This window comes from Chaetomium fimeti (genome assembly GCF_033439085.1).
Source record: "Chaetomium fimeti strain CBS 168.71 chromosome Unknown B0H64scaffold_5, whole genome shotgun sequence".
NCBI lineage: Eukaryota > Fungi > Ascomycota > Sordariomycetes > Sordariales > Chaetomiaceae > Chaetomium > Chaetomium fimeti.
In genome coordinates, this window is record NW_026944333.1 from 539,167 (window position 1) to 553,020 (window position 13,854).

Consider the following 13,854-nt stretch of genomic DNA (forward strand, 5'->3'; position numbering starts at 1 on the left):
GAAGTGAGACAACCCCGTCGGGACGGGCATTGATCATCGTGGTTTGGCTGCGAGGGAGGGTTTGCGTCATGATTCCAGGTCTGCGCAAGAAACCTACCCGGAGCTTGATTTGTCCGACCTGAAAGATGCGCTGTAGCTTGCAAGGGGAGGGTGACACACCTGAGACGTCGTGGGAGGCCAAGAGCAAGGAGCCAATCCAAATACCTGGTGGTGTGCCGAGTTCGGATCGGGACCTGCCCCGCGCGAAGCGGGATTGGGCCGAACCGTGGTGTTGCGATCATCGATGGTCCCGGTCTGGCAAAGATCTCCGTAGATCTCCGGCCCGATGGGATCGGCCGCAGGACATTTCGATAGTGAGCTTTCAGCAGCTCATATCACATACCTCTGCGTCTGCGGGGTTTGCCGTATGGCGACCCGCGAGAAGGCATATATAATGGCGGCCATACTCCGGTCTTGTGAGGGGAGGAGAGGACTTAGTAGTGGTTGAACAAGCTCCTTCCCTGAGTCCCCAGACCATAGGTACACTCTACTGACTCTAGCACCAAGCTTGCTCTCTGGTCCATACCTATTCAGCGCTCCACGATGCGTCTGTTATCTACGTTGCTTGCGCTTGCTGCCGCCGTCAACGGCGCTGCTCTACCCCGCGCAGATCCCGCGCCCGTCACCGATTACGATGCTATTGTCGTGGGCGGCGGTCCTGCCGGCCTCAGCGCTCTGAGCGGTCTGGCACGTGTCCGTAGGAAGGTCCTGCTTATTGACTCGGGCGAGTATCGCAATGGGGTAACGAGGCACATGCACGATGTGATCGGGTTTGATGGTAATTATCGATCCCTTTGTCTCACGCTATCTATGACCCGACTCAGACTGACATGAACCCCCTAGGCGTCACACCGGCCTACTTCCGCTGGGCCGCTCGCCAGCAAATCGCCCACTACAAGACGGTGACCATGGCCAACGGCACCGTCACCAACATCACCCCCGGCGACGCGCAAAACACGCACTTCGTCGTCACCACCGTCGGCACCGGCAGCCCCGACGCGGTGACCCTCACGGCGCGCAAGATCGTGCTCGCCACGGGACTGCGCGACATCCTGCCCCCGACCCCCGGCCTGCGCGAGGCTTGGGGCGAGGGCATCTTCTGGTGCCCGTGGTGCGACGGGCACGAGCACGCCGACCAGCCGCTCGGCCTGCTGGGCAGCCTGGACAACGTGCCCGGCGCGGTGCGCGAGATGGTGACGCTCAACAGCGACGTCCTGGCCCTCGTCAACGGCACCGACACGCCGGCCTTCCGCGCCGTCAACGACGAGAAGTTCCCCGGCTGGGAGAAATACCTGGAGCTGCACAAGGTGCCAGTCGACAACCGCACGATTACGGCTATTACGCGCCTGCAGAGCGCGAATGAGTCCGCTGATCCTAGCTTGCCCACGGCTCCGGAGTTTGACCGCTTCCGCGTCGACTTTGCTGAGGGCGAGCCTGTGGAGAGGGCGGCGTTCCTCGCGGCCTTCCCGTCTGAGCAGATGTCGGATGTCGGCGAGAAGCTGGGCGTCCACCTCTACGGCGGTCGTTTGGCCGCTGACCAGACTGCTGGCCTGATCACCAACATCCCTGGCGTCTATGCCATTGGTGATGCCAACTCGGATAACACCACCAACGTGCCGCACGCTATGTTCAGCGGGAAGCGCACTGCGGTGTATTTGCATGGTTAGTCCGCCCCTTTTTTATCCTGACCCTCATGGCTTGGTGTGCTTTTTGCATTGGACAATCAGTGCAACACAGGCTTGGTTGCCATCATACTTTATTGAGCTATCGCATGCTAACGATCATACAGTCAGGCTTGCCCGTGAAGACGGTGAGAGGGAGCTGAACGGAACCGTCACCAAAAGAGACCTCGACCACACTGCGCGGTCGCTGTGGGACAGCGTCAACGGTGCACCTGGCGATATGCTCTACGCTGGCGAGTTTGACCAGTAGTCGGTGCTAGGCGAAGGAAGGGAGTTTGCCTCGGTCCCTGGTAGTTGGGGCGGATGTTGTTGGTGTTAATTTTAGGGGCCTCCAATATACTCCGGCCTACCATTCTCCGTTGTTTTCAAACCCCTGGATCGTGAAATGGCCCAGCCCGCTTCTGTCAAGTGGGCCCGGTGTTGGTTTTCTGGTACCGCTCTCTAATTGCTCGCTTCCGGTGTAGCCGGTGCCGGCAAATGAGGAGGCGAGTATGATATGAAAGAGTCCGCACTGGTCACCCAAGAGTCTCGTCCCCTCGTGTTTCTGTCAGCATAACAGCGTAAAATAAATCGCCAACGAAGGTCCTGCATCAAGGTGTCGAGACAGAGTCGTGGTGGTTAGAATAAGGAAGCGGGTTTGTTGTTATGTTTAGCAACACGGTCTGACCGACATGTGCATGGCTACGCCGTTATAGTGGCGGTAATATACTCCCCTTTGGTGCCGTCAGCTGCTCAGCCAGCATGGTAATTACATACGATATTAAAAGGGGGTCTTGACAGTCTCGGCGGCTGTGTGTTACCGTTCGTTGGGAGCTGGGCGGTTCCTGTGCTGTTTATCCATGGACGGCAAAGGATTCCGCTGCCATGCGTGTAAGACGGACGTACCTTAAGGCGAGATGGAGAACGTGCATTGGGCTTAATGAGTTTGGTCGCTTAACCCCGGATTCAACCAAACACTCGACGATAATAAACAAAGTTGTTATTATGCATCTGGCCCAGACCCAGGAACCCAGGTACGGGGGCTCGGTTCATGGGATAAAAATAGCCACCTGCTGAAATTGGTGATATATCGAAACTAGCTCACAGGCCCTTGACCCACGGTGTTGACATCCCGTGCTGCCCAACTCAGCACAACACGTGAAATCTATCGAATGTGAGGACCAAGCGAAGTCGGCCGTGAGCTAGACTGCTCCTCCACTTGGTTTCTCACGGCCAAGACGGCGGCGACGACGACGACGAGGCCAGGTCTATAAAGACTCCCCATATCCCCCGGGACAAAGCTCTCATCTTCTCATCCTCATCCTCATCCTCATCATCCAGCCTCAACATCCAGCATCACTCTCACATCTTCAAACAGCTACCACAGCTCAACCCACAACTCCTGCACAATGAAGTTCGTTTCACTCCTCGCTCTCCTTCCCCTGGCCGCGGCCGCCCCCTCCACGTCGGTCTCCGCGCCCGGCCTCACCGTCCCCAACGAGGCCGTTCCCCAGAAGGTCCGCGTCGTCGGTGTCTCTCTCCTCGGCTCCGGCTGCCCCGCGGGCACCGCCGATGTCCAGATCGACGCCAGCAAGACGCTCCTGGAAGTCACCTTCTCCGAGTACATCGTCCAGACCGGCCCGGGCACCAAGGCCTCCGAGTGGCGCAAGAACTGCAAGCTCACGCTCAACCTCGAGTTCGACGAGGGCTTCTCGTGAGACTTTTCCCCGTACCACCTCTTGAAAACGTATACACTGACACTCCAACCCCAGCTTCTCCACCCTGGCCACCGACATGAGCGGCTTCGCGCAGATCCCCAAGGGCTCGCGCGGCCTCTGCACCAACACGTTCGACTTCACGGGCGACGGCGAGCAGTCGTACTACTCGATCGCGCTGGCCGGCGAGCGGGAGGGCCCCTTCACGCTCAGCGCCGAGCCCGACATCGTGTCGTGGTCCCCCTGCGGCGGCACCTCGGCCATCATGAACATGAACACCCAGTGCAACATCTCGCCGACCCGCGACGCGGCGCTCATTGCGGTACGTCTTTTTTTTGTCGCTCTGCTTGTTTCCTGTTGTTTGGTGCTAATGGTGCGTGGGATAGGTCGATCGTATCAGTGGCAAGGTCACCGTCAATGTCTCGCTCGACTGGCGCAAGTGCTAGAGGGGTGGACGTTGGAGCTTGGAGGAGAGGATGGTAGTCAAAAGAGAGGCAGTAGTTCATCTATCTATTTTCAGTCTCGCACGCAATCCAAGTACCTTATGCACGCCTTCTGCTCCATTGTCGATCTCCAACTCCTCGGGCCTGGGTCCTCGTTGACCACTGCATCCCGAGTCCGAAACCCGACATGATCTCCCACGGGTTTTCCGGGTGCTGCCTGGTGACAGATCGTAATTCTCCGTGGCGAGATCACACTTTGCTGCCGCTCGGGTCCAGATCGATCGGGTGGCCAATGAAGGAGATTGCGGGCTGGCATTGATTGCTTCCCCACACGAGGACTCTGTCTGTGTGGTTCCCTGAATGGCCCTCCTTCACGGCCCTATGGTTAATTGTGATGCCGGGACGGGCTGGATGTAACCAAAGGTTGTGGTCATCTGTGGTCACCGGAACACGAGCTGGGGTCGGATAAATCCGGGACATGGTTTGGTTTTGATTTTTGACATTCCCCCCCCCCCCCCCCCCCCGCAACGAGACCTGGGCGAGTTATTAGTATGATATTCTGGAGTATAATGATGGTCTTTGGCAGGTTGCGTTTTGATGTTGCTATTCGTGTTTAAAGAAGGTCCTCAGGTATAAGTGATTCAGTGGCATTAACATGCCCCTGAAATCCCCCTAGAGTGAAAGGGAGAGAGAGCTGGAAGCATAGAGTACTCACAAACGGGAAGGGCCGGTATAAATATGGACGTTTTCCCAAGGACAAACACTCAGTCCATTCTCGAGCTCGGTACTTTTCTATTCAGAAAGAGTGCATGGTTTCAGGGGCACATTGCTTACCACAATGTGTGTATTCCAGGACTATATCGCACCTATTTGATGACAATTCTGCAAGCACTCTAAGGTTGGACACAAAGAAAGAGACAGGGGAAAATTCTGCAAGTCGTGGGCCCTGAGTTAGGCAGACACGAATCGGGCTGCGTAGGGAAGGTACGCATGCGGGCAGCCCGTCACTTCGCAAGTCGCCGCCTCCTTCCAATCCTAGCAAATCAGCAGGTGCGAGGGTAGGAGATGGCGAAAGGCAAACCCTAATCGTCTCCCTGATTTTAAATTCCAACCACCTTCGTTAAGCAACCTCCAGATAGCGACGGCGAATAGGTGGCTCATGAACCGCCTCCGAACGGTCGTCGAAGAGAGCCGTTGTTGGAACAGCCGCGGCGTGGTCAAGATGAGCGAGGACGAACACATACGGATCAATCTCATCGATAGCTGGCACAAACAGAAAGTCAGTGGGCATGTGTACCCCCTTGGAATCGAAGACAGCGGTATCGTCGACGAGACCTGTGATGACATGCACAGGGACGGCAAACTGGACTGGATGTTGCGCCCCACGCCATTCGGATGTCCGGTGTTCGTCGCCTGGCGTATCGTCAACGGGGTCAGAAAAGGAAGAGTGGTGGTGGACCTTCCCGTTCGCCGCTGGAGCAGGAATGCCGGGCGACAGCTGGCAACCGAGCAACCGGACAACGACAGCCACTCAACGTCATATCACCCACAAACGGACGGCCTTTCAGAACGGAAGAACCAGACCAAACGCCATTCCAGACGCTTATCCTCTGCCGAATCAGGAGGAAATCATCAACAGTCTCATCGGCGCCAAGTACTTCACGGCACTGGGCGCGTCAGCCTTCTTTCACCAGCTCCCGGTGTGGGAAAAGCATCGAGATCGAATGATCCTCTTCAGTCCGCGAGGCCTGGAAGTCAACAAAGTCGCGCTTATGGGTTTCAAGAACTCGCCGGCATACGCTCAGAGGTCATTGGAAAGATGGCAAAACACCTAGTTAAGCGGCGGCACCCTGCTCGGCTGATGGCGAAGCAGCGCTGCAGCAATACAAAAACGTAGCCTTGGGATCCGCTATGGTTCAATTTCTACTAGGTATGTATGAAGTTGGTTTGTGAAACTCACTAGGTACTTTAGCCACTTCACCACTGGTATCGAAGAACCACCTTGGCTGTTGTTTTCAGCCTTTGGGCTTAAACACGGTACTGACTGCTGATGATTGACGAACATAGGCGCCAACGACCTAAACTCGAAGCCATATCATCCCACATATTGCAAGCCATCTAGACGGCTAGAGGACAAAACTGCTAATAAACTCATACCCCTCAGCACGGCCTTCCACCCCTCCGACTCCGGATCGCTGCTCAAGTCACGGATATGCGGCGGCCCCTCGACCAGGGCCAAGCCGGCCGGCACGCCCCGGGCCACCAGCGCATCGTACGTGCCACGGCTCTGCTGCCACGGGATCAGGTCATCAGCGGTTCCGTGGACCAGAAAGGTCGGCACATGAGCGTAGCTGCCACCCACAATGTGCGCGCGGGGGCTCACGGCGCGCATCCGCTCCAAAGTCGGCTGCGGCGCCGCGTTCCAGTCTGTCCCGAAGACCAGAAGCGAGGGAGGGCCTTGTGGTGCTGGCATTGTGGTTTGGGACGCTGTACTGGGCTGGGAAACAAAGTGAAGTGTGGACTCTTAATCTCTGAGCCTTGTTGCAATAGGTTTCAGCTGGGTTTGACCGGGAGTCTTTGGGGACTGAACTTTTTTGATAGACTGAAAGCACTAGTTACTTTGGATTTATAGTACGGGATGGCCATGCTGTACGCTATACCGTTAGGAAGAAAGCGGTACACGATTCATGTAGGGCTGCATTGCATAGTACTCTTTCCTATAGCATTAATACCGTGACCCTCTGAAATCGTTATTTTTCTCCTCCTCGCTGATCCGTCAGCCTCGCCACGTCGCACCTATACATGGAGGAATAGATCTCATCCCGAAAGCCACACACCCTTATCCAAATCGATATGCTACCATCCACCACAGCTTTTCCACAATGGGCACGGAGTCTCCCCATCATCTCACCTTGTCCCCAGTGCCTACTAACTTCCCATTACCGTACCTACCCGTCCAGGGGCGGGTACTTGTAGGTAATTAGGTTTGGGTCTCATTCCTAGAGTCTCGACCAAAACACACAAAACGAAGTGCAATCCGGCCTTCCTGTTCTGCGTTTCGGGCATCTGTCGTCCCTGTTGTTGCTTTGCGGCTGACGTGGGATTCGAGGGCTGATTGCTCATGTACGCATATAATATATAATTACAAATCGAGTTTCCATGTAAGCCTACCTACATAACGTGCCGTGGGAGACAGGATCCTTACCAGCACAAGATTCTCCAATCGTAATGGTCGTTCGTGTATGGCTGTCGGATATGCCGGCAGAAGTGGCGTGATATGGCCACATCTGAGAGAAGGCGTGTGAATCGAGCCAACGAATCAACTGCCGGACGAACTGTCTCGCTGCACTGGTACATAGACGATACTAACTCATGACGAAGGTTGAGTTTATGGCTTGTGAAACGAGTCAGTCAAGCAAATGCCAAATGAACTATGTCTCTGTACTACACAGAAGGCACTGGCTCATGACGCAGTATTAACAAACCGGGAAGGTCGGGCTTGCCCAGACACAGCGACCTTTTATCCAGATGGATTCTCGACTCGTGTCCAGTAGGTCCATTCTAGAAGTACTGGACTAAACATTCCTGGTTGACGACTCTTCGTTGTTACATCGGAGATAGGCGCCCGCAGAGAAATTGAGCTTAGCGAAGGTCTGTTACGTTGTACATTTCCAATCACTGCTGTGTGGTGCAAACGCCTGGACGTCTTGGCGTGCGCGCGCGCCGAACACGCTCTAATTTTTGAAAAAACAGCCAGAAGACCAGAAATCAGTCGAAATATCTACAGCTATATCAAACAAACCACCACATACGCGCACCGCGCATGTACCTTAAGCTCTATATCTAAATACGTAGAATCCGAATATTATATCTGATTAATGATGCGGATAATACGCGTTGAGATCTTGATGGGTTTAAAAACTGGTGAATTTTTGGTAAAAATCGCCAAGATCTGCCAAGATCTGCCAAGATATCTTCGAAGAGTTCGAACAAAATCGAGAAAAACAGAAATCTATCGATACCTCAACGCGCATTATCCGCATCATCGATCGGGTATAAAATCCGGATTCTACGTATCTAGATATATAGCTTAAGGTATCTGCGCGGTGTGCGCTTGTGGTGGGTTGGTTGATATAGCTGTATATAATTTTCTCTCCTCCTATTTTTCCCCAAAAATCGATAAAAATTAGAAAGTGTTGCGCAACCCGCGCGCGCGTGCCAAGACGTCCAGGCGTTTGCACCACACAGTGACCCCGGGCTGATGGTGGGGTGCTGCGGGAAGGCCGAATATGCACCGAGCATTCTTTGTGTAGCCAACATAGGTGCCAAACGGCTGGTCAGGCTCGCACAACTTCACGGACCGAACCAAACACACCCGTTGTCGTCTTCACTGCTGACGGCATGCGGTCCCTCGCTGCTATCGTGTTTCAGATGGGAGTCATGGGACCGTTTCAGTTGGCTGCGGTAAGTGTGTTTCACAAGGGAAAGCTGTGGCCTCGACGCGTGGTTGGATTACGCTGATAAATGCCTCTCTTGTGTTGGATCAAAACAAAGGCCGACTGTCCGAGAAAAAGCCAAGCTTAATAGACGCTTACGTACCTACCCACCTACCTGTCCAAGACACCAAATAATTCACTTTCCACTACCCCCCTCTGAGAGCCTGAGGGTTCCCTCAAGACATCGATGGTCTGGGGTCGGTGGCAGATTCGGTAGAGCCAAACGGTCTGCGAACAGATGCACAACCAAAGGCCTCAATGTATGTGATGGACACGAGTTGAAGTTGGTTACTGATGAAGCTGTCGTTACCCCCGCAGGCCGCTGTGGGGGTGATCTATATACAGCTTCCTCGAACCGGCTCGTGTTTGCTGGCCAGCTATCCTAAGCTGTCCCACTCGCCGCGGTAGCCTACATGTAGCCATCCCCACTCCTGTAATCGTCTCGCGCAACCCATGGAGCAGGTAAGTCACCTTGACCTTGGCTCACCCCGCCCGTTTATAGCAGCGGAGACATGGCACGAATAACCGGTAAGCTATCACGTCGGCTACGCACCACCCGAGCGTAGTATCGGTTGTCCTTGCTCTTACTGTCTGCCTCCACTGGTGTTAGCTGGACACACCAGACTTTGCAGGTCCCGCATTCGCCGTCCGAAGCCGGCGAGGTGGGACTATTAGTAGCCATGCGCCGAACGCACAACCAAAGCCGCGACTTCTTCGCATCCATGTATTCCGTAAGCTGAGCGACCTGCAGGGAGAGTCTCTGGGTGTCCCAGAGCGACCGGAAATGCTCAAAAATGAGATCCGCATCCCAGAAGCGCCCATCCGGGCATGGGACAAGCCGATCGAGGATCCCCTCCGTGAGGGACCGCAGTTTGGTGAAATTCCGCAGATTCTTTTTCTGGTCATCGCTCAGCTGTCTCAGCTGGCCCTCGTGAGACTGTGCCGGGTCTGGATTGCTAACAATGAATGAGATCTTCCGTTTTTTAGGCTTTGGCTGGTCGACTCTCGGGGGAACTGGCCTGGCAGGTTCCACGACTGGAAGGGACCCCGAGTTGGTGGCGACGGCGCCCGGGTATGTACCGCCGCCATTTCCCTTTTTGATCTCGGATAGTGAGTGCTCAATAGCGACAAGCCGAGTAACGCTCAGGGTCTGGGAATTGTCTGCTGTTTTGCAGACACTTAGGACATCATCGATCTTGGACTCGCTCCGCAGGGCCAAGGGTTCTAACTCGGCGACCTGTGTCGTGAGCGAGTCGAGTTTCGTCTCCATCCGACTCAGCGCCTTGTCTTTCTCGTTGACAGATTCATCTTCGGAAGATTCTTCGTCGGCAGATTCCTCATCGGTAGATTGCTCAATGTCGGACTCCTTGGCGGCAGAGCCCTCAATGATGGCTGCAAGCTTGCCGAGGTCATACTCAAGATGTCCGTGGACACGCTGGACTTGGGCGAGTGAAGCCTCGAGCTTCTTCGCAGTGCGGGCGAGTTTCGAATTGCTGTTCGAGGTACCCATGGTCGCGATCTGCTTGCTCAATTGCTGGACGACTGCACGAAGCATTCCGTCCGTTTGTTTGACGCTCCGCTGGAGGCTGTCCATGTTGTGAGCGTCCCAGGGTGTTTGCTGTTCTCATGAGTCGACCAGACCGGGTTTCTGGTGGATTTTCCGGGGTCGGTTGACTCCGATGTTGGAGGTTTTAATGTTGGTGGAAAAGGAAACAGAAGAGAATGAGAAGAAATTAGACCGTTGTTCCAGTTTGGATTTTAACGTTTGACTCGGCTGCACTGTTCCGGTATATTAATTCGGACAGATCTAAGAAATAGAAGAATTTGTAGCAAAAGGTAAATCGGGGTTGAGAACCTAATTATTTTATTGATAATTATTCGAATTTCGAAATTGTACCTGCGTTCAATGATAAGTTCTCCTCGCCACGAATTGGCCTACATTCGACTTCTTTACGATCTGTTTGACTCGTCTTGAAATTCTTCTCACTAGGTACCTAAGCAAAAGCTTCCGTGATTATCTTATTCTCAACCTCCGAATCGGGAACACGATTGGAACGAGACAATCAAGGGCCACTGTAACCATGCACTATCTCTTCAATGAGAACAAGGCGGAGTTAAGGCTGTGTGAGATGTCCCAGTAAAGCCCGGCATCACAACCTTCATTAGCCCAGGTAGGTAGCCGTAGTTTCGGCTCAAGCAGATTAAACTGTAACAAAATTACGGTACTTTGCCGCTCGTACTCCCAAGATATATCAAGCATGTCGGGAAGAGCTGTGGTGGGACGCAAACTTTGCAGCTGCTGATTCTTTCTGCTCTTTCCTTCTTTCTACCAATAGCGGGTCCGTTTCTCCCAGACATCAATGATCATGATCACAAATCTCTAACAAAATCTCTCGGTGTTTCGGACACCATCTGTCAATCATGGCGCTCCAGAATCGAACGTCCGAACACGCACTGGGCAAAATCAACATCCGCAACACCCCGGTCACAGTCAACCTGTACGACGCCCGCCTCGCGCACACAGCCCAACCTGGCGTAAAGATCGCGGATGGCAAAGTTGAGATCGACAGCATCGGCATGCCCAAGACCGAGCACTTCCTCACCGCCATCCCCGGTCTCGACGTCCGGCCCAGCTGCGAGCCGACCTACAACTTGATGGTGCCGTACGCAGTGAAGGGCGAACCGGATTGGACTCGGCGCTACTCGCACTGGTCCTACTGTGACGGTGTTAGGGTCAACCGCGTTTATATACCTGTGGAACCAGAGCCTGAGCCGGTGGAAGAGGAGGAGGACCGAGCTCGGCGATACGCGCGGGAGACTGAGCGGCGAAGACAAGCTCGCCGCGCGAGGGAAGAGGATGAGAGACATGATGACTGTTGTTGCATTCTGATGTAGAAAGGGTTTAGGTATAACTAGGTATACTGGTTCTCGGGACCTCGCTGATAGATTAAGTCATTTGTGCTCCTTCTTACTCATGGCTCTTTTCCACCACAGAAGCCGGCCCTCCGCAACTCAGTGTAGACGTAAAGTGGGCTCACCAAGGCCACGAGCCCATGGCAGACCGAGCCAACGGGGAATTAATATGGGCGTGGACAAAAAGTCCAACCCAACACTTGGCCTTTAGTGAGAAGCTTCTTTAGTGGGATCTAGTTAAAATGAGTAAATTACTCAAAAAGATCCGAGTAATATTCTGGAAGCATTACCCATTTTCATTGCATCCAATTTATGGAATGCCATCATCCCTTTACTAGCTATAAGGACACGTCCCCATGCCCTTCCACAGAACGAATGGTACCTCGACATCCCTGGCCCCTCCTCGCCCACTTAGCCCATACGACATGATGGTGACATACATGTGTTCAGGTCTAACATCCAAGCTAGCCGTGTACAGCGAATACCCAGTATCCGCGAGGACCCCTGTCTTCTCCATATCGAGGACGTGCGACTCAAACCTGGGGACCACGGATTCTGCTTGTCGAACGGGGATTGGGACGGTGAGCTTTACGTCTTGGAAATTGAGCTCGTCCCGTACCTGCACGCGGTGGTGGAGCAAGTAAGTGATTGCTCCAATATGTAAACTTTTAGGGGACTTACCGCCACGGTTAGGTTAAGAAGGTAGGCTCTTCCCAGATACACTGAGCTACAGGAGAGATGGTTCTGGGGGATGAGGTCTGTTTGCAGGGGGAAGCCGCCTCCACCATTGGCATGCACTGTCGACTGGCCGTCGTCGACGACTTCGACTGTGAAGGATTCGAACCCCTGACTGGCAGGGACGGTCGTGGTGAAGTTCCACCATTCGAAAGAAGGCGCATAAGGGTGCCAGGCTGTTGTGTTCTCGGATAACCTGGTGGCTTCCACGGGTGGGATGGCAGGTGTGCTGGGGCTTCTTGGTTTGAAGTGGATGAAGACCTGGCGGGAATCGGTGGGAAGGTTGTCATCGATTCGTATCTGGAATAGGTTTAGTTGAATTTGGTGAAAAGAGATTAAGGGGACATACCCTGATATCTCCCGTGATGGTCATGTTACCACCATCATTCATGGCGATGAAGAGGTTGTCTGGTTTCAGGGGAATGGGCGTGATGACCTCGGACAACTGAACACCCTTCGGTACAGTGTCTATCATGCGGGTAAAAAGCCCACTGCAGGTTTCTAGAAAATAATCCTCCGAGGCGGCGAAGCTTTTTATCAAAGTGCCTCCGTCTGAACTAAAAATACGGTGGTCAGACCGAGTGGTTTCGTTAGGGCCGAATGCCAATGCATTCTGAGTGCTATTCTCGAGGAACTCAATTGCTCTGCGTTCGTTCAGGGGTCAGTGGCCAGTCTTCAACAACACACGGATTGCTTGCTTATTAGAACACACATGCTATTGTCTAACACCGACTGACTGGTGTCAAATGCTTGTTTGCTGTCGACGTTGGTCTACCCATTGATTAGATGAGCCTCTAGTAAGCGGAGAGGACACCTACTGAGTCGTTCTTGGCCGGTACAATCTCTGGAAAATCACGTCCGTTGACGCCGCCTAGACTATGACCGCAGGCAACGAGACCAATCATCTCAGTGCTGTTGAAGCCCTGCTTCTCGAAGCTTCTCGTGTGGCTTGTGAGATCTTGGTGTGGCTCCGGGGTACCAAAAGGGCCGGCCTCCGTAGCATCTACTCTCCCCGCCCTAAATGGTAGAAAGAGTGGTTTCCGGTTGGGTGAGATAGTGCAAGCCGTGACGGACATGACAGCGCCGAGGGCAATCAAGTCGGCCATGGAGGAACGAGCACTCATGAAATCGCCGAAGAAGAGAAGGGTCTCGGTAAAGGCGTGGAATCCGACATTTTCTTGACGGGACCTCTCAAAACCGATGCTGGCATCCATGCCTCCGATACCTGTCTCAACGTCCGCCGTCGCCATGTCATGATATGCAGTTCGTATCCACTCTGCACTGTTGGTTCGTCCTGGTCCGAGGTTATTCCCAGTCTCGCATGTTCTGACAAATGCGCTGAATCTGCGTCCATCATAGCCGATTTGTTGGTAGTATATCGCCTCCAAGATGTCAGTGTCCGTGTTTGGCCAGGTGTAAGCTGAGGTGGGCCATAACAAAGGAGCGAGGAGAGTGAGAACGGAAAAGAGCTTTAAATATGACATGGTGACTCCTTGTAAGTATAAATAAACATGAGCCGAAGAAGGTCCTAGGTTACGCAGTCGGAGATTCAAGTGCAACTACACCTAGTACTTGACAACAATATATAAACATGGTGAATTGTCCCTGTCACTAACAAGTCCGAGATTGGAAAACGAGCCAGGCTCGGAGGTGTCAACGGTGAGCTGCCAGTGGTTGATATGGTATATTTGGCGCCAATGCTATGCTGTTAATATCGACTCTTGATTTGACTGGGTATCGGGGGGTGCTGTGCCGTTTTGGTATGCATCTTTCAGTCAACGCATACCACCTCGTGGTTTGGCGTAAGCCCCGGGCCGAGAATGGGATAGATCACTTCACCCGGCCTCTTGAT

General features: G+C 53.7%; 7 protein-coding genes across 7 annotated transcripts; 4 read left to right on the forward strand and 3 right to left on the reverse strand.

Annotated features, from left to right (window-relative positions):
• Positions 1-582: 582 nt before the first annotated feature.
• Positions 583-1,971, forward strand: B0H64DRAFT_374818 (uncharacterized protein; the record flags this gene model as incomplete). The annotated part of the gene is made up of 3 exons (XM_062802371.1): positions 583-817; positions 883-1,701; positions 1,829-1,971. The coding sequence occupies 3 exons, from the start codon at positions 583-585 to the stop codon at positions 1,969-1,971; spliced, it is 1,197 nt and encodes a 398-aa protein (XP_062657488.1).
• A 713-nt stretch (positions 1,972-2,684) lies between these two features.
• Positions 2,685-3,861, forward strand: B0H64DRAFT_475519 (uncharacterized protein; the record flags this gene model as incomplete). Its single annotated transcript, XM_062808107.1, has 3 exons — positions 2,685-3,414; positions 3,473-3,737; positions 3,802-3,861. Exons 1-3 carry the CDS (start codon positions 3,110-3,112, stop codon positions 3,859-3,861), a joined length of 630 nt encoding a protein of 209 aa, XP_062657489.1. The 5' UTR covers positions 2,685-3,109.
• A 1,025-nt stretch (positions 3,862-4,886) lies between these two features.
• On the forward strand, positions 4,887-5,912 carry B0H64DRAFT_177208 (uncharacterized protein). The gene has a single exon (XM_062798864.1). It carries the CDS (start codon positions 5,018-5,020, stop codon positions 5,753-5,755), a length of 738 nt encoding a protein of 245 aa, XP_062657490.1. The 5' UTR covers positions 4,887-5,017; the 3' UTR covers positions 5,756-5,912.
• On the reverse strand, positions 5,836-6,331 carry B0H64DRAFT_374821 (uncharacterized protein; the record flags this gene model as incomplete). The annotated part of the gene is made up of 2 exons (XM_062802372.1): positions 5,836-5,864; positions 6,016-6,331. The coding sequence occupies 2 exons, from the start codon at positions 6,329-6,331 to the stop codon at positions 5,836-5,838; spliced, it is 345 nt and encodes a 114-aa protein (XP_062657491.1).
• A 2,519-nt stretch (positions 6,332-8,850) lies between these two features.
• B0H64DRAFT_374822 (uncharacterized protein) lies at positions 8,851-9,948 on the reverse strand (the record flags this gene model as incomplete). The annotated part of the gene is made up of 1 exon (XM_062802373.1): positions 8,851-9,948. One exon carries the CDS (start codon positions 9,946-9,948, stop codon positions 8,851-8,853), a length of 1,098 nt encoding a protein of 365 aa, XP_062657492.1.
• An 827-nt stretch (positions 9,949-10,775) lies between these two features.
• On the forward strand, positions 10,776-11,286 carry B0H64DRAFT_475522 (uncharacterized protein; the record flags this gene model as incomplete). The annotated part of the gene is made up of 1 exon (XM_062808108.1): positions 10,776-11,286. The coding sequence occupies one exon, from the start codon at positions 10,776-10,778 to the stop codon at positions 11,247-11,249; it is 474 nt and encodes a 157-aa protein (XP_062657493.1). The 3' UTR covers positions 11,250-11,286.
• Positions 11,287-11,601: 315 nt separating this feature from the next.
• On the reverse strand, positions 11,602-13,512 carry B0H64DRAFT_462307 (heme peroxidase; the record flags this gene model as incomplete). The annotated part of the gene is made up of 5 exons (XM_062807546.1): positions 12,821-13,512; positions 12,740-12,773; positions 12,352-12,470; positions 11,949-12,302; positions 11,602-11,886 (listed from the first exon to the last, which is right to left on the reverse strand). The coding sequence occupies exons 1-5, from the start codon at positions 13,484-13,486 to the stop codon at positions 11,602-11,604; spliced, it is 1,458 nt and encodes a 485-aa protein (XP_062657494.1). The 5' UTR covers positions 13,487-13,512.
• Positions 13,513-13,854: the final 342 nt, after the last annotated feature.

Coding starts and splice junctions, on each gene's coding strand:
- B0H64DRAFT_177208 (XM_062798864.1), top strand. CDS start 5,018: ATGAACCGCCTCCGAACGGTCGTCGAAGAGAGCCGTTGTTGGAACAGC.